The sequence below is a fragment of the Pristis pectinata genome, chromosome 32, assembly GCF_009764475.1.
Source record: "Pristis pectinata isolate sPriPec2 chromosome 32, sPriPec2.1.pri, whole genome shotgun sequence".
In the NCBI taxonomy this organism is placed as follows: Eukaryota; Metazoa; Chordata; class Chondrichthyes; order Rhinopristiformes; family Pristidae; genus Pristis; species Pristis pectinata.
In genome coordinates this window covers 18801460-18826461 of record NC_067436.1, presented here as the reverse complement: position 1 = coordinate 18826461, position 25002 = coordinate 18801460, and the positions used below count along the sequence as shown (strand labels likewise).

Sequence of the window (25002 nt, the reverse complement as noted above, 5' to 3'; positions counted from 1 at the left end):
ACGTAGTACATGTGACATCATGTGACATTCTCTCATTTTTGTTTTTGAGACCTGTAATGATTTGGTGATGAGAAGTCTTGAGTATTTTAAATAATTACCCATTTTCTTCTTGATTAGCTGAACGATTTCACTGTCTCTCCAGCCTGGGTGAAGTCCATGTTTCCCATCCGTAGACTTTGGACTAAAAACGTAAGGATGCCCCTGCTGACTTGGGAATAAGTATTGTGTAGGTGGAATATAGCTAACTCTATACAAGCTATTTATCAGATAGATGTATCATGAGCACTTTCCCAAGCTCTTCATCAAGTCTAACTACTGACGTACATGGTCTGTTTCTGAAGTGCGCCCTTGGAACTTCTGAACCCGCACAAGTAACTTTACTCTTCACATTCCATAGCTAAGGTGACGTAGTTAACATTGTTCTATCCTGTGATCGAGCAAGCAAACCAGCCTGGGAACAGATAATATGTGGTTTGTTTCATTTTAATTATGACAAACCTTGTTAATTCTATTATCCTGTACGCACTTTGGGTATCTGTTGTATCTGCAGCATCTCATCCTACCTGTGATCAGTGAATCCCCATAAGCCGAGAAACCCAGTGTAATCCTCACCAAGACGTCCGCCAAGAGAAAATATAAGGAGAAAGAATCCAGCTCCAGCCCAAGGGACATCCTTAATGCTGCCCTTGTTTGAGAACAACTTGATCAGTCCCCACCATGCATGGTTGACTCTGAAATGGCTCTCAAGCTATTTGGTGACATTTCCACAATCTGTAAATGGAATCTCATGCTCAAGATTTTCTCACTGGGTGCATCAGCTGATCACAGCCAGGTCCTGTATTTGACCAGGGGCACCCTGCATAATATCAGTCCTGGATTTCCTTGTTCCAGGCTAACTTTCCAGAAAGTGGACTGCTGGTGTACAATGGTTAAGTCCTGGGCCGGTCCTGAGCTGCAAGTCAATGGGATAGCATTTATCCTGGAGTTAACAACACAATGGACGGGATTCTGCAGTCAATGTGAATATTATCAGACCGCCACCAAATGAATTTAAATCTGGAGCAACAATCAATCTGCTGGAGGAACTCAGTGGGTTGAGCAGCATCTGTGGAGGGAAATGGACCCTGATGCAGGGTTTTGTCCTGAAACGTCAACAATTCCTTCCCCCCCACAGATGCTGCTCGACCCGCTGAGTCCCTCCAGCGGACCGTTTGTTGCTCCAGATTCCAGCATCTGTGTCTCTAGTTTAAATCTGGAGTGATCTCCCCAGCAGCAGTTTTTAGGGAAGGGGACCTCCTGGTGAAGCAAAACCAGCACCGCCCAAACCCTGATCTTTGTTTCTGAGACACGGTAAGTAGAGCAGTTGGGCTTGGGTTGTGGGCAATAAGTCAGTTCCCTGCTGGTAAATGCAAGTGTCCGATGGCAGCAGGTCAGTGTCTCCCTGCACTGCACCTTCTGTGTAACTGCAACACTATATGCTGCATTCTGTTTTCCTTTTGCACTACTTCCATGTACTTATGTACGGCAGGATCCGTCTGGATGGCAGACAAACAACAGCCTTCCACTATATCTTGGTACATGTGACAATAATAAAGCAATAGCCAGTGGTGTGAAAACTGCCATGGTCAAATAGTCAGCTGAGGAAGATTGGCTACTTGGGGAGATTCTGGAGGGACGTGGAACCTCTGCAAGAGCCACCACCCTCGGCCCAGCGGAGATAAACTAACGAGTTAGTCCGCAAGGTGAAGGCGAGAGGTTGTGGAGGTGGAGGTGGGACCAATTGAACGGCGGAACCAATGTGCGGGGCGATGTGTCTCCCTTCACTCGGGCCGCTCGGCTCCAGCGGCCGACACCCGGTCAGGGTCCGGGCGCAGTGATGTGGGTCTCGGCCGCGGTCCGGTGCGGTCTCCGGGCGGCCGCTCCCGCTCCGAGACCCCGGCCTCGGGCCGCCCCCCTCCCGCGGGGCTGGGTGCCGAGCCGGGCGTTCAACGACGGGGAAGGAGAGGCCGAGGCTGAGGCTGAGGCCGAGCAGGAACTCGAGGAGTTAATCAGGTTACAGTGAACTCACTAACTACCGAATTAACCCATAACTGAGTTAACTAATAATAACTGCAAGTAATATTAACCACTAATGGTAACTATAGTAATTATCTGTTGGTAATATTAACTAATTGTGCAGCAACTAATTAATCAGTGTAATTAACCAAAATAATGATAAATTATTGATTCTAATGTTTTAGAATTTAGAAACTCCTCCATTTGCTGAAAGAGAAAGACCTCGCTGTGTTTTGATGTCAATGCTGAAGGAAGCTGGCGATAAATGTAATTAAATATGAAGTAGTGTGTTGGTTTGTGGGGCTTTTTGTATCTAATCATTCCGGATGTGGATGTTGTTATTTATTGGATGCCCCTGAACTGAAGTCACAGTTAAAAGTCAGAGACATTATTGGGAGGTTGGAGTAAGATAGAGACAGACTGACTAAGGACTGCCAGTCCCTTCCTGACCTTCCCCGATGGACTTTAGTGAACCAGATAACGTTTTAGTGACGCTCTGGTAGTTTCATGGTCACTGCTATTGAGACTGGCTTTAATCTGTTTTGTATTCCATAAACCAAAGAACCTGCTCTGAAGCTCTGCCACTCAAGGAAAACAAAGTTTAAGCAATGGCAACCGTGATAGGGGAAACATCTAGATGCATTAACATCATTGCTTGTATGATTTGTAATGTTTGCAAAAGATATTTTTTGATAAGTGGATCTTTGAAAATATCACACTGAACATTGCCCTCCTCAACTTGCAGGGCTGAGAAGAACAAACAGAAAGCTATTAAATACCGACGAATTCAGGCAGAGTTTGGGAATCGTGGAGCACCTCCAAGAACTCTAACGACAGAGGCCCTGGAGCAAATCAGGTCTGTTTAAACAGGACTTTACCAGTGTTTCTCAGTCAGGTACTTGGAACAAGTGCAAGTGATATTTTGAGGCTTACTGACAAAGATGAGTAAACGCCCTGCTTGGTTTTTCGGCGCACTGCGTCTGATCAGTGTTGAGTTATTTTTGGGTCTGGATGGAGTAATTAATGGGGAGAGAAATCAGCCAATCAGCCAAAAATCAGCATGGATAATGGACTGTCCTGAACAGGTTCCACTGGGCAAGTAGAACGGCTGCATAAGAGAACCCCAGGGCTGGTGTCCCTGTGCTAACAGGAGTTGGGTGGGTTGGGTGCCACAGTTATGTTCGTGTGGTGGTTTTTCTCTTCTCAACCTGGTCAGTATCTTGCAGTGTCAATGGATCCCTTTGACACCTTCCACTAGGAGTTTTTAGATGGTGATACAGAGCAAGTATCATGATCAGACAAAGTGCTACTGAGGTCAATTGAAGTTTCTACCACTGAACTGTCCTAGTTAAGATCTGTTTCCTGCACAGGTGAGCCCACATTACAGCTGTTCAGGTAATGGAAATTCACCCTTACAGAATTCACAAATCACTACCCAAAAACTTGAGATATGAAACAAAATTTGCTCTTACAGAATTTATGTGGAAAAAAAAAGTAAATATCTCGCATTTTTGGACGCAGCACCCCAGAATTGGGAAAGGTTCTCATTGAGGATCCAGATTTTCCATAACAGTTCTGGCGGTTAATGGGTTAGATTATGAGCACAGAAGCCGGAGGCTCGTCTTGTACTCCCTCATGTTTGGGAGGTTGTGGTGGGGATGAAGGGATGTCCTCCCTGTGACCGTGTGGGCTTCCACTGAGTGCTCCAGTTTCCTCCCACATCCCAAAGACATGCAGGTCGGTAGGTTAATTGACTGCTGTAAATTTTCCCCTTTATATAGATTAAGAGGCAAAAGGAATGAGAGGGGAGTTGATGGGTGTGAGAGGGGTACTGGGAGATGGGAAGGGGAATTGGATCATACGTTTGTTGTACTGGAGCTGGCAAGGACCCAGTGGCTCAAATCGCCTCCTCCTGTGTTGTAGTCAGTAGGAAGGATGGGTTATTCTGCAGTATCAGAACATTGCTGTTAGATACCTCAGCCCCACTGAAACAGCTTCACTCCCTATCCCTTGATGTCTTTATTTCATAGCGCAGGAGGCAGCTTCACCCATTGGCTCTCAGCACAGCTCTCCCATCGTCCCATTCCCCCTCCTTATTTCCCTGTAGCCATGTAGCTTGCTGTCCCTCTCATGTCTATCAGCTCCCCTGATTCTTTTGCCACTTGCTTGTATTAGGGTTAATTTACAGCAAGAAATTAATCTGTAAACACATCTTCAGGATGTGGGAGGAAACGGGAGCACCCATGGAAGACCCACGCAGTCACGGGGAGAACGTGCAAACTCCACACCGGTAGCACTGGAGGTCAGGATTGAACTCGGGTTGCTGGAGGCTGTTGCATTACCGTACCATCCTGCAGGCTGAAGGGGCTACTTTATTTTTCCATCTTATCAAGTAACAGAGGTGCCAGTGTGATTAACCAATGTACAAGGTGACGCCTGATTCCTGTGCACGCTGCCTGTGAGCAGTGTTAGCTTTCAGCCACTGTAGAACATGTTCTGCTGTGTTTCAGGTTTTTGAAGGCAAAGTTTCCGGAGGAGTGGAGTGTGTCACAGCTGGCCAAGGGGTTCTCAGTGAGTGAGGATGTCATCCGGAGAGTGTTGAGGAGTAAGTTTGTCCCTTCGCCGGAGAGGAGGATGAAACAGGATGCAAAGGTAGCAGCAGTGACGCTGACTCTCTCTCACAGAACCAAACAACCGACCATCAGTTTACCGAGTGTGTCGGCCCCAGACAGACCCAAACTGGTCACAGATCAGGCATCTCTGGCCAGACTCTCTCAGGGGGCAGTCACACTTCCCATACCCCCCGACAGCAGAGCCAGGGAGAAGGAGGTGGGAAGGATCAAGCCTATTCAGCAGAGAACTTGTACCGAGCTCACCGACCAGGGCGTTGTGAAGGCCAACACCAGGATGAAGGAAGCCACTAGCAAGGAGCGGGACGAGTGCAGGGAGACCTGTGACACGTCCGACATGGAGCAGGTTCCGGCTGGTGGAATGATGGACGAGGAGTTGGAGAATCTCGCTGTCAAAAGGCAGGAAAATCAAATAAACGTTATACAGAGGGGCCACGAATTTTATGACCAGAAGGGCAACTTCCTTTATAGGATTACTAAACACGAATAATCCCAAACAAGAATCCTGACTTGTGCACTTGGGGTGCTTGTGAAAGAGGGAGTCTCGCTTGTCTGTGGCCCCTTCTGTTACCTGGGGATTTCCAGAAGTGCTTTACAACCAGTCAAGTCATTTTTGACATAGTCATGGTTGTTCTGTAGGAAATGCCACCAATCTGCACACAGCAAGATCACACACAACAGCAGTGCGGTAATGAGCAGGTCCTTTGTTACAGTGATATTGTTTAAGGGATAGAATTTCACCAGGGCACCGGTGAGAACTTCTGTACCTTTGAAAACCACAATGGGATGTTTTCTGATTGATGGGACTTCATTTAGCATCTCTTCAGAGGTACTGCATCTCTGCCGGTGAGGTTCGGACCCACATCAGCCTTGATCTGGAGATGGGAGTTCTGCCGCGGAGCCACGGCTGATGCACAAACACAGCAATGCCTCCTGGCCTCGTGTGCTCGCTGCAGTGCATCATGTGACTGCTGGTTGCTTCTGATCCCTTGCCTGAGCAGACGTCCTTTGTGAATCGTGAGAAACTCCACAGTTGAGCTTGACTTGACCCTGGGCAGATGGACATTTTGTCACAGACGCAGGGTGGGAACAGCACCCTGTTGAAAGTGTGGTCGGAGGTGGGGCAGGGATAGAATCGTGGAGTCAGTCGTGTTCTGGGAAATGATCTGCTGATGAGACGGTGGGAATCCGAGCTGCAAGGTGTAAAGCAACAGATGTGTTGGGTATCAGCTGTGGAAACCTTGGGTAGTGATATTGTGTGCTAATGTCACCGGGAATAACTGCCTCACAGTGCACTCTGCACCAACCAAGATTATCCACAATCAAAGCCTTTGAAATATTTCTGCTAATGTATTAAAATTAATTCTTGCTGTCCAACAGTGTGGGCTCATTTTGTACAGGGTCTGTCAGAATTGAATTAGAGAATAAGGTTGCACTGTCCTGTCACACCCTCCCAAGTAAACTGGTTCATGGCCTCCTGACCCCCTGCTGTTTCTGTGGGCTGGATGAGATGGTGTACCATGTCTCTCTGGAATGTGAGGTTGCAGCCCCAGTTTGGATACTTTGACTTCTTCTCAGGTTGTGGTTGTTCAACCACCTCGCTCCTAATCTTTGGGCACCCAGTGTGGATGGGACGAGTCAGTCATGTGACCTTCATGTCAGTCTGCTCCTGGGCTTGGCCAAGATGCCATTCACAGGGACAGGTGTTGAGGGTTCTGTCCGAGCTGAGTGTATGTTCATGTCTGGGTGTCCCCAGAGAGGGAGCAGGTGGTGTGTGCTGGCTCACTGGATCCCTTCCAGGACCAGTGCACACGGATAGGTGAGGATAATGTTTTAACTGTTTTGCTGTCCGTGTTGTAAGTTTATTGTAAACACACAACAGGGACGTGGAGATAAAGGCCAAAATAGAAAAATACCAATAGAAGAGACAGAGTAAAGTTTTATTCATCCTTTGAGGTTGGATGATGCTTATTAGTAAACTCTAATCCTGAAAGTGCGGTGGAAGAAGAGTCTTTGAATATTTTTAAGGTGGAGGGAGATAGGTGCTTGATAAACAGGGTGGTGAAAGGTTACTGCAGGTAGATGGCTTGTAGAGTTCAGTCGCAATCAGATCAGCCCAGAGTGGCTTACTCCCAATTCAAATGGAGTGTTTCAGTCTAGTTCTGTGGACTATGGTAAAACTCTTGAGTCCAGAATCCAATTGTTCGGAAATCCTGAGCATCCAGTATCTGGCTCACTCATTAGTCCAGGATATGAGCTGGAGGTCCAGAGTGTGAACGGGCCATGTGTCTGGAGCCAGGATTGGGGTCTGGAGCCAGGGTCAGGAGTGTGTGCATATTTCCCACACCTAAGCTCACAGGGTTCACTGGAAAATGCATTGTACTGCTGTGTAAGTGAAATAAGTGTGTTGGGGTATTAATGGGAGTGACATTCCATAGTCCAGAAAATATGCTATTCCAGAACCGCCACAGTCCCGAGCTGGATTATCGGAGTTTAACTGTTTGATGTTGGACCTGAAGGTACTTTACATGAATGTGCCCAATATTGTTCTGTGTGCCTTATGCTAAATAATCAGTTGAATAAAGATTGACATTCATCATAGAACAGGATAGCACAGGAACAGGCCCTTCGCCCACAATGTTTTGTTAAACCAATTACATTAGTAATAAAATGTACAACTTCTGCCTGCACAATGTCCATATCCTACCAGTTCCCTCACATCTGTGCCCATCTAAGAGCCTCTTGAATGCCCCTATTGTATCTGCCTCCACCATCACCCCAGGGAGCACATTCCAGGCACCCACCACTCTGTTTTTTTAAAAAAAAGAAACTTGCCCCACACATCTCCTTTGAATTTACCCCCATCACCTTAAATGCATGCCCTCTGGTATTAGACATTTCAACCCTGGGGAAAAGATACTGTTAGTCTACTCCATCTATGCCTCTCATAACCTTATAAACCTCTGCCAGATCTCTCCTCAGCTTCTGCTGCTCCAGAGAGAGCAACTCAAGTTTGTCCAACCTATCCTCATGGCACATGCCCTCTAATCCAGGCAGTATCTTGGTAAACCTCTCCCGCACCCTCTCCAAAGCCTCGACATCCCATAATGGGGCAACCAGAACTGAATGCAATACTCCAGATGCAGCCTAACTAAAGGTTTATAAAGCTGCAGCATGACTTCCTGACTCTTGAACTCAATGCCTTGACTGATGAAGGCAAACATGCAATATGCCTTCTTCACTGCCCTATCAACCTGTGCAGCCACTTTCAGGCAGCTATGAACTTGGTCCCCAAGATCCCTCTGCTCATCAACACTGTTAAGGGTCTTGTCATTAACAGTGTGCTGTCTCTTTACGTTTGATCTCCCAAGGAGCAACACTTCACACTTGGCCGGGTTGAACTCCATCTGCCATTTCTCCGCCCATATCTGCAACTGATCTATATCCCGCTGGATCCTTTGCTGGTTTTCTACACTATCCACAACACCACCAATCTTCATATCATCTGCAAACTTACTAACCCACCCATATACATTTTCATCTAGGTCATTTACATACATCACAAACAGCAGAGGTCCCAGTACGGATCCCTGAGGAACGCCACTAGTCACAGACCTCCATCTAGAATAAGTCCCATCTAACACTACCCTCTGTAGTCTATGGACAAGCCAGTTCTGAATCCAAACGGCCAATTCACCGTGGATCCCATGCATCTTAATCTTCTGGGTGAGCCTCCCACGCGGGACCTTGTCAAATGCTTTATTAAAATCCACGTAGACAACATCCACAGCTCTACCTTCAACAATCACCCTCGTCACCTTGTCAAAAAACTCAATCAAGTTAGTAAGGCACGACTTGCCCTGCAGAGCCATGCTGACTGTCCCTAATTATGATATCTTTATTAGACACATATACAGTGAGATGCATCTTTTACGTAGAGGGTTCTGGGGGGCAGCCCGCAAGTGTCGCCACGCTTCCGGTGCCGACATGGCACGCCCACAACTCCCTATGTCTTTGGAATGTGGGAGGAAACCCATGGAATTACGGGGAGAACATGCAAACTCCTTACAGACAGCAGTGGGAATTGAACCCGGGTCTCTGGCGCTGTAAAGTGTTACACTAACCGCTACACTACCGTGCCTGCTATGGTTTTTCAAATGCTCAGAAATCCTATCCCTAAGAATCCTCTCCAGTAACGACCCTACTACTGACCGGTCTATAGTTACCAGGATTATCTGTTTCCCTTCTTGAATAATGGAACAACATAAGCTACTTACCAGTCCTCCGGGACCTCACCTGTGGCTAGAGAGGACACTAAGATATTGGTCAAGGCCTTCGCAATCTTATCTCTTGCCTCTCTCAATAACCTGGGGTATATCCCATCGGGCCCTAGGGACTTATCCACCTTAATACTCTTAAAGAGACAAGTTTGCAGATGATACCACCGTTGTAGGTTGTATCTCAAACAGTGATGAGTCAGAGTACAGGAAGGAGATAGAGAGCTTAGTGGAATGCTGTCATAACAACAACCTTTCCCTCAATGTCAACAAAAGAGCTGGTCATTGACTTCAGGAAAGGGGGTGGTGTACATGCTGAGGTCGAGAGGGTTGAGAGCTTCAAGTTCCTGGGAGTGAACATCACCAACAGCCTGTCCTGGTCAAATCACATAGATGCTATGGCCAAGGAAGCTCACCAGCACCTCTACTTCCTCAGGAGGCTAAAGAAATTTGGTTTGTCCCCTTTGACTCCCACCAACTTTTACTGATGCACCATAGAAAGCATCCCATCTGGATGTATCATGGCTTGGTACAGCAACTGCTCTGCCCAGGACCGCAAGAAGCTGCAGAGAGTTGTGGACACAGCCCAACGCATCACAGACACCAGCCTCCCCTCCTTGGACTCTTGTCTTTACCTCTCGTCGTCTTGGTGTAGCAGCCAGCATAATCAAAGACCCCACCCACCCGGGACATTCTCTCTTCTCTCCTCTCCCATCGGGTAGAAGATACAGGAGCACGTACCACCAGACTTAAGGACGGCTTCTACTCCATGGTGATAAGACTATTGAACGGTTCCCTTATACAATGAGATGGACTCTGACCTCACGATCTACCTTGTTGTGACCTTGCACCTTACTGCACTGCACTTTCTCTGTAGCTGTGGCACTTTACTCTGTACTGTTATTTTTACCTGTACTACATCAATGCACTTTGTACTGACTCAATGTAACTGCACTGTGTAATGAATTGACCTGTACAATTGGTTTGTAAGACAAGTTTTTCACTGTACCTCGGTACAAGTGACAATAATAAACAGATACCAATGGCACTACCTCTTCCTTTATCTCAAAATGCCCCAGCATATTAGCAGGCTCCACACTGATCTCACTATCCTCCACATCCTTCTTGGTAAATACTGATGCAAAGTACTCATTAAGGACCTCACCCACATCCTCTGCTTCAAAGCACATGTTCCCTCCTTTATCCTTGAGTGTTCCTACCCTCTCCCTAGTTATCCTCTTGCTCTAGATGTATGTGTAGAATGTCTTGGGATTCTCTTTAATCCTACTTGCCAAGGACTTTTCATGGCCCCCTCCTGACTTTCCTAATTTCCTTCTTGAGTTCCTTTCTGGCTTCTTGAAATGTTAATTCTGCTTCTCTCCACAGATGCTGCCTGATCTGTTAAATGTTTCCAGCATTTTGTTTTTATTTTAGAATTGTAGAATCTGCATTTTAAGAAATTATCCATCTGGACTTCACAGCTCTTTAGAGAACTGGAGTGATTCATGGCCCTCACAGAAGAAACCTCTACATCCACCTTTTGAATGGGCGATTCCTTGTTCTAAAAATTTCCAAGTTCAAGTTTACTGTTATAGGTATACGTACCCAGGGTATAAATGCCACGAAAATTAGATTTTCGCAGCAGCAGCACAGTGCATTACAAACATAAATTACAAAAATTATACATAGCTTACAGGACAAAATGAACAAAAGTAAACATAAAGACATAATTTTGCCCCCGTTTTAGATACCCCCACTGGGGGAAACATTGGCCCGGCATCCACCCTGTTCATGTTTGAACAGGACCACTCTTCTAAACCGTGAGTGTTTGGCTGTGGGTTTGGCCAATTTACCATACTTCCTTCCACAAATCCCAGCTACACATCAACTGGGGGAATGTTGAACTTGCCGGTGTGCCGTTTGTAAACTACCCGGGCCTTGGGCGGTTACAGCTTGTGCCGAGGAAGAGGGCCACAGCGGTGGGACGCGTGTGAGAGGGGCTGCCCCGTGTTTCCCGGTGCCGGGAGCTGCCGGCGTGTCTCTGCTCCTCCCCCCCCCCGGGTTCCCCGGACGCGCTCTTCGCCATGGCCTCGGATGTGCAGCGAATCCTCGAAGCCGCCGATTTTGCGGCGAGAAAACACAGAAACCAGCGGCGCAAAGACCCGGAGCAAACCCCGTACATCAACCACCCCCTGGGTAAGGAGAGCGGGTCGGGCCCCGGCCGCCGCTCACTGTATCCAAAGCTCAGCGTGGCTACAGTTCATTTCCTGTTCCCCAAATACAGAGAGGAAGCCCCGGGGATGGAAAGACTTGCATTTCTCTAGCGCCTGTTCGGACCTCCTGCATTGTTTCATCACCAGTCATAGAGTTAGACAGCACAGAAACAGGCCCTTCGGCCCAACTCGTCCAAGCCGACCAAGTTGCCTGCTTGGGCTAGTCCCATTTGCCTGTGTTAGGCCCATATCCCTTTAAACCTTCTCTCTCCATGTACCTGCTTCTTCCACTTCCTCCAGCAGGTTATATATTCACCATCCTCTGTCTGGAAAAAGTTGCCCCTCAGGGCCCCTTTAAATCTCTCTCCTCTCACCTTAAACTCATACCCTATTGTTTTAGACTCCCCTACCCCAGGGAAAAAGACAGACCATTCATCTTTCTATGTCCCTCGTGATTTTATATACCCCTAAGGTGACCCCTTAGCCTCCTACAGTCCAGGGAAAAAAGCCCCATCCTATCCAGTCTCTCCTTATAACTCAAGCCCTCCAGTCCCGGTAACATCCTTGCGAATCATTTCTGCACTCTTTCCCGTTTAACCAGGCAACAAGAACTGCACACAATATTCCAGTCAGTGTGGTTTCACCAAGGTCTTGTACAGTTGTAACGTGACATCCCAATTCTTGTTGGGTTGTCATGTTTTGCACTAAATTAGGAAGATTCTTAAGCTTTGATTGCTGGGATGCTTTACACTTGACCCAGAGGCAAAACTATAAAAGAAGTGTGGAAGATTGCCAGGGGTTTCCACATCCTATCACTGGAAAGTGACGACAATATGAAAGTGTGCACATGGGAATATCTGCCGAAGTCACCATCAGCCTGGAGACTTCCTGCATCAAATAATTCACCAGCAACTTCTCTTTGGACTGATAGAAACCTCGAATATTACCGCAGAGTAACAGACCTGCTGTGCTGCATACAAGGTCCCACAACCAACAAACAAGCAGATAGAGTCATAGAACACAAACAGGCCCTTTGGCCCAACTCGTCCATGCTGACCAAGAAGCCCATCTAAGCTGGTTCCATTTCCATGTTTGACCCATATCCCTCTAAACCTTTCCTCTCCATGTACCTGTCCAAATGTATTTTAAATGTTTGTATTGTACCTGCCTCTGCAGCTTCCTCAGGCAGCTCATTCTATATATGTACTGCCCTCTGTGTGAAAAAGTTGCCCCTCAGGTTCCTTTTAAATCTTTCCCCGCTCACCTGAAACCTATGCCCTCTAGGTCTTGATTCCCCAACCCTGGGAAAAAGTCTGTGTGCATTCACCCGATCTATGCCCTTCATGATTTTATACAGCCCTATAAGGTCACCCATCAGTCTCCTACACTCCAAGGAATAAAGTCCTAACCAGCCCAACCTCTCCCTGTAACCCAGTTCCTCGAGTCCTGGCAACTTCCTTGTAAATTTTTTCTACTCTCTTTCCAGCTTAATGGCATCTTCCCTATAGCAGGGTGACCAAAACTGTACACAATAAGTGTGGCTTCACCGACATCTTGTAATATAACATCCCGACTTTTACACTCAATGCCCTGACTGATGAAGACCAGTGTTCCAAAAGCCAGCTGATGATCAGATAGTGAGATTTCCCCATAAATACCCTTTTTCTTCCTCAAAATGAAGTGGGAACTGAGAAGATGAATAGGGCCTCAGTATAAACATCTCAACCAAAGAGCAGGCGCTTCTGACAGTGTAGCATTTCCACATTGCTATTCTTTGGAGAGGAATGTGAACCTATAACCTCTGCCTCAACAGGTTATTCCACTATGGATAGTACCAGTGAAGTACATTTGAAGAGTGGTCACTGTCGTAAGAAATGCAGCAGTAAATTTGTGCGAAGCAAGATCCCATAGACAGTGAAAGCCAAATGATCTATTTTGGCCACAGGGAGATAAGTTGAAGGACTCTCAGCAGTGACTCCTGCAGGAGAGGAAACTTAATGTGCCTGGGTCATGTGGCTGCACTGGGTTAGACCTGTGATGGCTCCCTCGGCTGAAGAGTCAACTATTGCTCGCAATCCGGCCTCACAAAGTGTGGGGGTGACCATTTGAGGGAAATCTCCAGAAGAACCCAAGTGATCGTGAACTGTTACCTTGCAAATCACACAAACCTTTTCTCTCAGAGGGTTGTGAGTCTTTATACCTCCCTGCAGCAAATAATTTTAAGACGGAGGTAGATAAATTCCTGGTGGGAAAAGGTTACTGAAGGTAGATGGAATGGAAAACTATGGTTACAGTCAGATCAGCCTTAATCTTATTAAATTGTGGTGCGGGCCTGAGAGACTGACTCCTGCTCCTAATTTGTGTCTTTGTATGTGTTTTGGAATGAGTTTGGAGTTGAAGCAGTAGGGGAATGGAGACTTGCTGTGGTGAGATGCAGTTACATTTTCTCTACTGTATAGCTGTATACATACAAAATGTTTATTTCAAGCAGTGAGATGTTAGTCCAGGCAGTGCAGATCTATTAGACATTGAATAATATAGCTCAGGAAATGATCATTTGGCTCACTAAATGACCAGCTAGTTGAAAAAACTCTCCAGTCAGCCCTCTAGACCTGCAATTCTTTTTCCTTCAAATATCCAGACTGTTTCCATTTGAAAGCTCCTTGCTTCCACTGCCCTTTCAGACAATGAGTCCCAAACCACAACCTCACTGCGTCAAAGCTTAGCAGCCTTCTCCAACTGATAGCCCAGTGTTCACCTTTCACCCTGGGCACACCAAGATCTACTGCCACCACAGCCATTCCGTCAGCCACTCTCTCCAGTGCCTCCCCTCCCACCCGCTTCACCTGCCTGTCCCCTCTCAATTTCCAATTTCCATTCTTTCCTCTGTGTGGTGCACTTTACATACAAGCTACCATCTACAATGAATCGTTTTACTTTCTTCCTCTGATTGTAATTTGAACATTTGCCAATGAGATTGTTGGGCTTTATTTTTCTATCTCTGTAAAGGTGTTTCCCGAATCCTGTCCCATGAAGCTGAAGTTACGGATGTGGTCGTCTTGCAGGTAAATGTCTTGTAAGTTATCTTTTTCCAAAGCCCATCTTGGCCATTTAAAGGATTTTAGATGACTGCTGCCCAGGATTGACACACAGCTTCCCTCCATCCACCCCTTATGAATTACAGAGAGATTTTGGCACAGTAACTGGCTATTTGGTCCAACAGGTCTGTGCTGTGCACTTGCCAGTTGCGTCCCACACAAGCTTACCCTCTCATCTTAAAAGATCCTTTAAGATTTGTAATTACGCAAGACTATGTCACACTCCCACAGCGTAACTGTAGATTACATGATAAATCCTGTGTGTGAAGCTGTGAACCTCTCATCCAGAGCTGAATGTGCCACCAGCCAAGTGCTGCCTAGTTGGGAGTGGGATGCCTATCACTGATAGATGATAAATTCAGCTGCCAAGATCTTCTTGTGCTCTTCCTCAAGGCGGCACTTCTCCACGACACCGTTGAGGATACTGACACTACACTGGAAGAGATCGAGGAGAAGTTTGGAGAGAAGGTCCGGAGTATCGTTGCTGAGGTGACGGATGATAAATCTCTTTCGAAGGCTGCGCGGAAGGAGCTTCAGATCCAGCATGCGCCTCACTGCAGCCATGAAGCCAAACTGGTGAAACTGGCAGACAAACTGTACAATCTGCGGGATCTTAAGCGCAGCAGACCGAGAGGTCAGTGCCTCTCTAACTCCAGCTGACAGTCTGGGTCGAAGTCTGGTTCACTGTCTCTAAGGATGTCTTCCTTAGTGTCATTACTTTAGGCCAGTATTCCCACTCTTGACTGGAATCCATTGACTTCAGGATTACTGAACTGAAAGGCTCACTGGGCTGTTTCGGTCGAGAGTTAACCAATGCTGGTGCAACTGAAATAACATCAGAATCAGAATTATTTATGACATGAAGTGTGTTGTTTTGCAGTGGCAGTACAGTGCAAAGGCATAAAGTTACCATAAATTACAAAAATAAATTAATAGTGCAAAACAAAGGAATAACTGGGTTGTGTTCATGGGTTCATGGACTGTTCAGAGATCTGATGGCGGAGGGGAAGAAGCTGTTCCTGTGGGTCTTCGGGCTCCTGTACCTCCTCCCTGATGGTAGTAACAAGAAGAGGGTATGTCCCAGATGGTGAGGGTCCTTATTGACAGATGCCGCCTTCTTGAGGCAGCACCTCTCAAAGACGTCCTCGATGGTGGGGAGGGTTGTGCCCGTGATGGAGCTGGCTGAGTCTACAACCCTCTGCAGCCTCTTGCTATCCTGTGCATTGGAGCTTCCATACCAGGCTGTGATGCAAGTAGTCAGAATGCTCTCCACTGTACATTTATAGAAATTTGTAGGGGTCTTTGGTGACGTACCAAATCTCAAACTCCTAACAAAGTAGAGCCGCTGCTATGCTTTCTTCGTGATTGCATCAATGTGTTGGGCCCAGGATAGATAGGTCAGACTGAGTAAGTATGGCTGATTCCCTTCACTGCTAGACAAATGTGTTTGCCTGACAATCTGGTAACTTTATGGTCACCATCACTGGGACTGGCTTCTCATTCCAGATTTATTTAATTAAGCAATGGGCTTTGAATTCATGCCTCTGAAACACAGGTCAATGCCTGTGGTATAGTAACCCAGTACGGTAAACACAGTGCTGCATTCCCTCAGTCCTAGTTCCACATTGCATGAAGTACATTGTTTGGTTTCTTGGTTTGCCTGTTTGCACGTTGGCGATCCTGTGGCATTCTTTGACAATTATCCACACCAACATTCCTCCCTCAGTTAGCGCTGTGAGTAAGGAATCTAAAAGTTCATTAGTCATTGCATTATGCAAAATATGTTACATTTGCCCACAAAAGTGTCCCTGTAGCAAAGTGTCTAGCACAGAGGAATGTGACATGATGCTACATTATGGCAGGTTTTCATTCTAGTAAGCAATGGATTGTACCAGAAGGTTGAGTCACCTCTACAGGGATAAGGCCCTATCTCACCCTGATATCTGTTGAATCATTATTCAGGATGGACAGAGAAAAGAGTTGAAGAGTATTTCATCTGGGCTTCCAAAGTAATTGCTGGACTTCGAGGAACCAATCTAGCCCTGGAAAACAGCCTGGATACACTGTTCAAAGAAAGAAACATTTTTACTCGGTAATGGATACTTATGGCCGAATCCTCTGTGATCTTTTTCAATGAACACACAATAAAGAGTCTTACTGTAAAGTGAACAATTTTAAATATCCATCTTGTCCTGAAGTAAAACTACCAAGGAATGTGCATGTGCTCATTTTCTCTGCCTGTTGTTCGTCCTTGGAATGAGTAAGTTAGTGCTTCAGAATCAGGTTTATTATCACTGACATATGATGTGATATTTTTGTTCCTTTTGAAATAAATGCTGGCTATTTAGTTTGACTCACCACATTGTGTCTTTTCTCTGAACTTATTCTGCATGATTTGATTGTAAACAATTAATTAGTGGCCCCTCTTCGAAATGTATCTTTCATTTTTCACCATCAAAGATCTTGATAGGTATATTTTATTTGTTTGGAGGGTTCTTTAAAAACTCTTTCTGTAAAACGTTAAACTCCCTCTCCAGGTTTGATCTTTCACATTAAAACACTGAAGTTTCCTCACGAGAGATCTTTTACCTTTGTTTTACGTGAGAGTGCGTTCTCTGCTTAAGGAAACAGGCCACTGACCTACATTCAGTTGAGTGAGGAACCAGTGCCCTACTGTACATCCTAATGCTCATCTCTGCCCATTATGGATTGGGTTGGCAGAATAGGGTTCGCCAAGGACAGGGTGGTAGACATTGTAGCAAGGCCTTTGGCAAGGACCCACATGGTAGGCTGGACTGGAAGGTTAGATCACATGGGATCCATGGTGAGCTAGTCAAATGGATACAAAATTGGCTTGGTGTAGGAGTCAAAGAGTGGTAGTTGGAGATTGCTTTTCAGACTGGAGACCTGTGACCAGCAGTGTGCTGCAGGGATTGGTGGTGGCTCCACTGTCGTTTGTCATCTACATTAACGATTTGGATGAAGATGTAGTTCTTATGGTAAGTAACTTTGCGGATGGCACCAAAATTGGTGGTATAGCAGACAGTGAAGAAGGTTGTCTAAGATTAGAACAGGACCAGATCAATTACAAAAGTGGGCCAAGGAACTGCAGATGCAATTTAACTCAGACAACCGTGAAGTGTTGCATTTTGGGAAGTTAAACTAGGGCAGGGTTTGCACAGTAAATGTTAGGGCCCTGGAAAGTGTTGTAGAAAAGAGCGACTTTGGAGTACAAGTACGTAGTTCTCTGAAGGTGAAGGTGAAGAAGGTGTTTGGCAAGCTTGCCTTCATTGGTCACGGTATTGAGTGCAATAGTTGGAACATCATGTTACAGCTGTACAAGATATTGGTGAGTCCGCAGTTCTGGTTGCCGAGCTACATGATGTCATTAAGCTGGAAAGGGTGCAGAAAGGATTCACAAGGATGTTGCCAGGACTGGAGGGCTTGAGTTATAGGGAGAGACTGGGGATGTTTTTCCTGGAGGGTAGGAGGCTGAGGGGTGACCTTTGAGAGGTTTATAAAATCATGAGTGGCATACATAAGGTGAATGGTCACAGTTTTTTTCCCAGGATAGAGAAGTCTAAAACTGGAGGTCATAGGTTTAAGGTGAGAGGGGAAAGATAGGGGACCTGAATGGCAAGTTTTTCACACAGAGGTTGGTGGGTATATTGAACAAGCTGCCAGAGGTAGTAGTAGAGGTGGCTACAATTACTATGTTTAAAGGACATTTAGATAGGTATATTAGAGAGATATGGGCCAAATGCAGGCCAATGGGGCTAGCTCAGGCAGGCAACTTGGTCAGCATGGACCAGTTGGGCCCAAAGACCTGTTTCCATGCTGAATAATTCAATGGTTCTAATAATAGAGCCCAGGGAGGGGCATTCCAATGAACAAAGTGGTCCGGCTGGTTTTGATCCAGACAACCACATCTCACAGCAAATCTGACACAGAATCTATGCACACCTGTGAACACAACACAACGAGAGCTCTCTTCTTCCCAAGTAAATAAAAGAAAAATTGTTTGTACCCTTTTTGTTTCTAATTACAAGAACTCAATTTTTATTTACTCATGGGGGTGTTATTCCTCAGATTAACACAATTCTTCTCTGCTGCACGAAGGTGATTGTTCGTCATCTGTTAGGCTGTCAGGAGGCTATTACTTTTAGATGACTCTGTCACTAAGATTGGAACATTCTTCATACCATCATCAGATGGAGCAAAGTTAGTTAAGGTTGACTGTAGTTCCCCAAACAACCATTCCTGTAGTGGGGGTCAAATGAAACTGCAGATGCTGGAATCTGAAACTACAACACAAATTCCTGTCAAACAGCATCTATGGAAAAGATGTTGCCTTTTACACAGATGTTGCACGATTGGCTGAGCTCTTCCAGCATTTCTGTTTTTACTCTGGGGGAGTATGTAGGTAATCTAGTTGTTTCCTCACACACCTTAACATGTCCTTAAAGGACTGGCTCAGTCTTCCTTGTAATGACAAACTAGATTACATTCCTGTAGGTTGAATTCAGGGCACAACAATGTGCAAGGTCAATCCTTATCCCAGTTCCAAGTCTGATGAAGAATCAACAATATTGAGAAAATATCAGTAAAGGGAATTACAGTGAAAATTGGAACATTAACTGTGTCTCTCTCCTCAGTTGCTGCCTGACCTGCTGAGCATTTCCACTGTTTTCAATTTTTATATCAGATTTCCGTCATCTGCAGTTTTTTTGCTCAGCAAGTCTCCAGAGGTGTTTTGCATTAAGCTGGTGGAGGAGTGAAAAGGCATCAGTAAAAGATCTGGATTTTTATGGTACCTTTCCCATCCCTTTTAGAATATCCCTAAGTCTTTACATCCAATTAAGTGGTTCTAACACACAGTCACAGGTATGTGGGAACCCCAGAGATGAGTCTGACTCCCACAAATAATTAGATGCCCAGACTATATCTCAGGTTGATTGAGGGATAAGTACTGGCCGTTCACATGGACATCTCTCTGAGAGATCACTGATCCCAGCGTCGACTCTGCTCCTCTCTCCACAGTTGCTGACTGACCTGCTCAGCATTTTCAATTTTTATTTCGGATTTCCAGCATTTGCAGTTTTTTGCTGAAGACTTGAGGTGTTTTGTATTAAGCTGGTGGCGGGGTGATTTTGTTCCCCTCCCCACAGAGGCTGCCTGACCTGCTGAGTGTTTCCTCTGTCCTTCCCTCACCGACCGGCACCTCGGCTTAACATTGACTCGGAAGGGCGGCTCCGGCGGCGGGAGGGTCACTGACGGTGGGTGCCGACCCCGGCCGCCGTTTGCAGGGGGAGCAGACGGCCCCAGACTGACGGTTTACACTAGGCCCGGGCGGCCAGGGGAAGCCTCTACTCCTGTTGCTAGGAGACGGCCAGCCGGAAGTGGCTGCTGCCACCCGGAACTGGTTCTGCGGGAAGATGGCGGGCCGCCGCGATGCGCCGGAGCTGCCGGACTTTGACATCTTGAAACGTCTCGCCCGGGACCAGTTGGTTTACTTACTGGAGCAGGTGGGCGGGGGAGAGGGCAGCCGGCCGAGCCCTGGCTAAACCTGGGCTGGGGGTGAAAGAGGGGCAGAGAGAAGGGTTGACGAGTAAAGAAGGAGGGAGAGTGACAGGTACTGACCCGGTCAGTGATGGACAGAGAGGGGAGGGGAGAGAGGGGAGGGGGGGGAGGGGAGGGGGGGGGGGGGAGGGGGAGGGGAGGGAGGTGAGGGGAGGGGGGGGGGGGGAGGGGAGGGGAGGGAGGGAGGGGGGGGGAGGGGAGGGAGGGGAGGGGAGGGGGGAGAGGGAGGGGGGGGGAGAGGGGAGGGGGGGGGGAGGGTGAGGGGAGGGAGGGGGGGAGGGGGGGAAGGGGGGGGGAGGGGAGGGGAGGTAGAGGGGAGGGGAGAGAGGGAGGGGAGGGGAGGGAGGGGAGGGGGGGGGGAGGGGAGGGGAGAGAGGGGAGAGAGGGGGAGGGGGGGGAGGGGAGAGAGGGGAGGGGGGGGGGAGGGGAGAGGGGGGGGGGGAGGGGGAGAGGGGGGGGGGGGAGGGGGAGGGAGGGGGAGGGAGGGGGAGGGGAGGGGGGGAGGGGGGGGGGGGGGGGGGGGAGGGGGGGTAGGGAGAGGGAGGGAGGGGGGAGCGAGGGGAGGGGAGGGAGGGGAGGGGGGAGGGAGGGGGAGAGGCGGAGGGGGGAGGGAGGGGATAGGGGCGAGGGGAGGAGAGGGGGGCGGGGAGGGGATGGGGGCGAGGGGAGGGGAGAGGAGGGGATGGGGAGAGAGGGGAGGGGGGAGGGACGGGGAGAGAGGGGAGGGGGGAGGGAGGGGGAGAGGCGGGGAGGGGGATGGGGGAGAGGGGAGGGGATAGGGGGGAGGGGATGGGGAGAGAGGGGAGGGGGGAGGGATGGGGAGAGAGGGGAGGGGGAGGGAGGGGGAGAGGCGGGGAGGGGGATGGGGGAGAGGGGGAGGGGATAGGGGAGAGGGGATGGGAGGGGAGAGAGGGGAGGGGAGGGGAGAGAGGGGAGGGGGAGGGAGGGGGAGAGGGGGAGAGGCGGAGGGGGGAGGGAGGGGATAGGGGCGAGGGGAGGAGAGGGGGGCGGGGAGGGGATGGGGGCGAGGGGAGGGGAGAGGAGGGGATGGGGAGAGAGGGGATGGGGAGAGAGGGGAGGGGGGAGGGAGGGGGAGAGGCGGGGAGGGGGATGGGGGAGAGGGGGAGAGGCGGAGGGGATAGGGGAGAGGGGATGGGAGGGGGAGAGAGGGGAGGGGATGGGAGGGGTTGAGGAGATGGGATGGGTAGGGGGACAGAAGGGGTGGGGAGAGGGGTTGACTGGGGGTGGGGTGGTAGAGATGGGGTGATGGGGAGGGAGACGGTGGAGGCTGGGTGATGGTGGGTGTGGGAGAGATCAGGGAAGTGTAGGGGAGATGGGGGTGAGGGGGTAGAGATAGGGAGAGAACAGGGTGATCGGGTGAGGGGAAGAGATGAGGTGATGGGGAGAAGAGTGATGGGGGAAGTGGATAATGGGAAAAGGAAGACAGGCTGGTGTAATGGCAGGAGGGAGAGTGACTGGTACAGCTGAGCAGACTGATGAAATCATGTACACAGGTAGAAGTTTTGTTTCTTTGCCTGTATTTTGGAAACACTCAGTGAGTCAGGAATTTCTCACTTACTTTTCTCATGGAATCTCCTCATCTTCAGTTGCCGGGAAAGAAGGATTTATTCATTGAATCTGATCTGATGAGTCCCCTGGACCGGATTGCAAATGTCTCCATTCTGAAGGTAGGATGATACCACCATCTGAGACCCATCTGGTGTCTCTTTACAAGAACATAGTCTGTGACCGTGACCCCATTCCCTTCATGATCCATCGCGATCGATTGCAGCATCCTCTTCCCCTGGAACCCATCTCCTTCAAGCTTCACATCTTATCCACTGCCAACCGTGCATTATGGATTGTAACTCCTCTCCACCCTTATTGTGTCTTTGGCTGCCTCTCCACTAGAATACTGGGAAAATAATCTCTACCTCTGGTTTGCCTGAGATGGTCACCTGTCCATCTGGTAAGGTATGCATTAAAGACTGGGAAAACTTCTAGTGTTCTGGCAGCATAGAACAACCTGACAAATAAATAACTTACCTGGCAATTGAACTCTCTGCAGCATCTAGATATTACTATTTAACGTTTACCTCACTGTCAGCAGATATTTCCCTGTTGTTTTAATTCATGCAAGAAATATTTTGATTAGTGTTGACCTGACAGGGTGCTTGCTGAATACTTAAATTTAATTAGTGGGCCGGTTTAATATTTCAGACATCACAAAGTTTCTGCAGTCATCGTTGAATCTTTCCTTCTGTTTGGATTTCCAGGACTTTCTAAAAGCAAAATACTGCAGGTGCTGGAAATACTCAACATTTCAGGGGGCAGGAGAGAATTAACGTTTCAGGATGATGATTTTTCATTCGATCTGGGAAAGTTGGGAATTAAAAATGTTTTGGGTTGTATAGAAAAGAGGGGGGTGGAGGGACAGAAGGGATAAAAGGGAAGGTGTTGTTGGGAGGAGATAATAAGTGTTAATGATACAAGTGGTGGTAGTGCCAATGGAAGGGGGTGCATTAGCTGGTGAATAAAAGAGATGTCTGGGAGGAGGTGTGAATAAGAAGGTGAATGCAATCTGAAATGAACGAGGGAAAAAAAAGCCTGTATGCTGGTGAATTGTGATACAAGACCGGAATAACATTATCTGCAATTGTTGAATTCAGGACTGAGTCCAGTGGGAAGGTGGGGCACTGTTTGCTGAAACCCTGCAGGCAGCGAAGGACAGAATGGCTGATTACTGTTTCTCTGTTTTGCAGCAACACGATGTGGAGAAGCTGTACAAACTGGAAAATAAGCTGGTTCAGGGAGTCAGTGATCAGTGAGTATGGGGTAGTGGGTGCTTGTAGGTGGTTGGGGAGGCTGTGGTTGGGGTGGTGGCAGCTTTGTTTATTAGTCAGTGATGGGACACTGCCTTCTAGTTATCCCTCATGGTGTGAGGTAGATCACCAACGAAGCTTCACACCAGATGTTCTTTCGGAGACTTAAGGCCAAGGAATGGCAGATGGAATTTAACTCGGATAAGTGCGAGATGTTGCATTTTGGGAAGTTAAACCAGGACTGGACTTGCACAGTAAATAGTAGGAGCTTGGAGAGTGTTGTAGAACTGAGAGAACTAGGGGTACAGATACATAGTTCCCTGAAAGTGGTGACGCAGGTAGACAGAGTGGAGAAGAAGTTGTTTGATTACAGCATTTGAGTACAGGAGTTAGGATGTCATGTTGCAACTGTACAAGTTATTGGTGAGACCACAGTGAGGGGTGACCTTATAGAGGTTTATAAAATCAAGAGGGGATAGATAAGGTGAACGGTCAGTCTTTTTCCCAGGATAGGGGCATCTAAACAGGGCATAGATTTAAGGTTAGAGGGGAAAAATTTAAAGGGGACCCAAGGGGGCAAGTTTTTCACACAGAGGGTGGAGGGTATATGGAACGAGTTACCAGAGGAAGTGTAGAGGTGCATATGATTACAATGTTTAAAAGACATTTGGGCAGGTACATGGATAGAAAAGACTAGAGGGATATGAGCCAAACATAGACAAATGGGACTAGCTCAGATAGATATCTTGGTCAGCGTGGATGAGTTGGGCCGAAGGGCCTGCTTTTTTTTAATATTCTGTATTACTGTGACTCTCAAATCCTGAATCTTTACTTGATGTGTCGTATCCACCTTTTCTTTGGCAGATTGTGTTTTCTTGTCCGTCCTCGGATTTCAAGTGTGAAGCATGTAGCAGGTAAGAATATGTTGGTGGAAAAAGTTGGGGCAAAGTGCTGATCAAATTAAACTTAAAATAGATTCAGAAGATCCCAGGTTTCAGTCTGTGGTCTGGCCCTTGTAAACCAACCTCATCCTAAACACTTGAGCTTCTTGATGGAAGCTGTTAGCTGCAGTCGTCATGTTGCTGGAATGCTGCCATTTTGCTGTCAAGAAACCAGGAGAGAAGCTTTAAAACAAAATTCCCTCCTACCCCCTCCTGTTTTCATGACAATTTTGTATCATTCTTGGAGCTGGAGCTGGCCACTAGCCCATTGCACGGTGTTCTGAAGCGATTAGGTTTTCTTTCACAGTCGGCAGGAAAGCACCTGGGAGGTTTGGTGGAGTCCTTTGAGTTTGGGAGCTCACTTGGAGGATGAGTTTTGATTCCACAAGTAGCCACAGGGGGGAGCAGCATGTTAGTGAGCAACGCACCAACCATGGTGTTTACATTTTACCCATTGTATTCATTGCTGACTTGTGTTAGGTTGCTGCAGTACATGTCCACATTTGCAGAGAGAACAGAAGGAAAGCCAAAATTGTCAAATGAGAAGGCACACTTGTTATACAGAATTGTACACTGTTGTTTTGTAGCCTGGCCTGGAAGAAAAGAGTACTTGCTGCCTTTCACCATCACCTTCTAAGGGGCTTTGCAGCCGAGTGCTTTTGAAATGTAGTCACTGCTGCATTGAAAAGGAGTTGCATTTCACGTTGCTTCACTGTGAATTAGTTCTGCTGTGCTGTAATGTAGGGAATACAGTTTATACAGCTTCCTCAAATGGCAAAACTTCAACACCTAGAAATTCTGTTCTGAATCATTGACGATGAAATTATCCCTCAGCTCAAGATGGGGAAAGACAGCATTCACCGGAGAGCATGGATTAAAGTCTCATCTGACCCATGATTGATTAACAGGCCAGAAAAATCCAATTGCACAACAAGCTTTTTCCCCTGCATTTGTTTATATTTTTTCTCAGTTTGATTGGAGCATTGCACTACTTGGTAAATGTTAACAAAATCGTGTATTTTTTCTTTCAGAGATTGTCAACGCAGATAAAGGTGATGGCAGGCTGCGCAAATACAAAATCATATTCACTCCTCAGAAGGTGAATAGGCAGGATGGCGACTGTATTGGGTGAAGAAGGTTGGAGCAGAGAATGACTTGATAGGAAAACAAATATACGTACTGACTGGGGTTGGCATTAAATTACCAGCAGGTGTTGACTTGCCGGAACAGGAGTTTGAAAGCATTTCTGTAGCACCTTTCACATCCTCAGCATCTCACAAAACAATTTACCACTAATGAAGCAGCCACCATTGTGTGATGCTGATCAGATTAACAGGGTTTTGTGATGTTGATTGAGGAAATATGTTGGTAAATTGTTTTATTATT

The 25002-nt window shown here is 47.4% G+C and overlaps 3 protein-coding genes across 6 annotated transcripts in view; all 3 read left to right on the top strand.

Annotated features, from left to right (window-relative positions):
• The first annotated feature begins 1662 nt into the window (after positions 1-1662).
• On the top strand, positions 1663-9986 carry ngrn (neugrin, neurite outgrowth associated). The gene is made up of 3 exons (XM_052042549.1): positions 1663-2052; positions 2801-2911; positions 4566-9986. Exons 1-3 carry the CDS (start codon positions 1877-1879, stop codon positions 5173-5175), a joined length of 897 nt encoding a protein of 298 aa, XP_051898509.1. The 5' UTR covers positions 1663-1876; the 3' UTR covers positions 5176-9986.
• Positions 9987-10428: 442 nt separating this feature from the next.
• Positions 10429-16631, top strand: hddc3 (HD domain containing 3). Its single transcript, XM_052042655.1, has 4 exons — positions 10429-11158; positions 14185-14240; positions 14667-14907; positions 16236-16631. Exons 1-4 carry the CDS (start codon positions 11047-11049, stop codon positions 16367-16369), a joined length of 543 nt encoding a protein of 180 aa, XP_051898615.1. The 5' UTR covers positions 10429-11046; the 3' UTR covers positions 16370-16631.
• A 3068-nt stretch (positions 16632-19699) lies between these two features.
• The window catches only part of vps33b (VPS33B late endosome and lysosome associated), a 29794-nt gene continuing 24491 nt past the window's right edge, over positions 19700-25002 (top strand). For all 4 annotated transcript variants that reach the window (XR_007958486.1, XR_007958487.1, XM_052042654.1 and 1 more), the window contains exons 1-5: positions 19700-19798; positions 21461-21541; positions 22616-22677; positions 23540-23589; positions 24648-24715. Coding sequence is in view for 2 of the 4 variants with exons in the window: in XM_052042654.1 (XP_051898614.1) it covers positions 19709-19798; positions 21461-21541; positions 22616-22677; positions 23540-23589; positions 24648-24715 (351 nt within the window). In the remaining 2 variants the exon portion in view is untranslated. The remainder of the gene's footprint in view (positions 19799-21460; positions 21542-22615; positions 22678-23539; positions 23590-24647; positions 24716-25002) is intronic.

Bases quoted from the DNA above. Each gene is read 5' to 3' on its own strand.
- ngrn (XM_052042549.1), top strand. From the start codon at position 1,877: ATGTGGGTCTCGGCCGCGGTCCGGTGCGGTCTCCGGGCGGCCGCTCCC. The intron at 2,053-2,800 runs GTTACAGTGAAC...CTCAACTTGCAG, and splicing joins GAACTCGAGGAGTTAATCAG to GGCTGAGAAGAACAAACAGA. The intron at 2,912-4,565 runs GTCTGTTTAAAC...GCTGTGTTTCAG, and splicing joins GAGGCCCTGGAGCAAATCAG to GTTTTTGAAGGCAAAGTTTC.
- hddc3 (XM_052042655.1), top strand. From the start codon at position 11,047: ATGGCCTCGGATGTGCAGCGAATCCTCGAAGCCGCCGATTTTGCGGCG. The intron at 11,159-14,184 runs GTAAGGAGAGCG...ATCTCTGTAAAG, and splicing joins GTACATCAACCACCCCCTGG to GTGTTTCCCGAATCCTGTCC. The intron at 14,241-14,666 runs GTAAATGTCTTG...CTCTTCCTCAAG, and splicing joins CGGATGTGGTCGTCTTGCAG to GCGGCACTTCTCCACGACAC.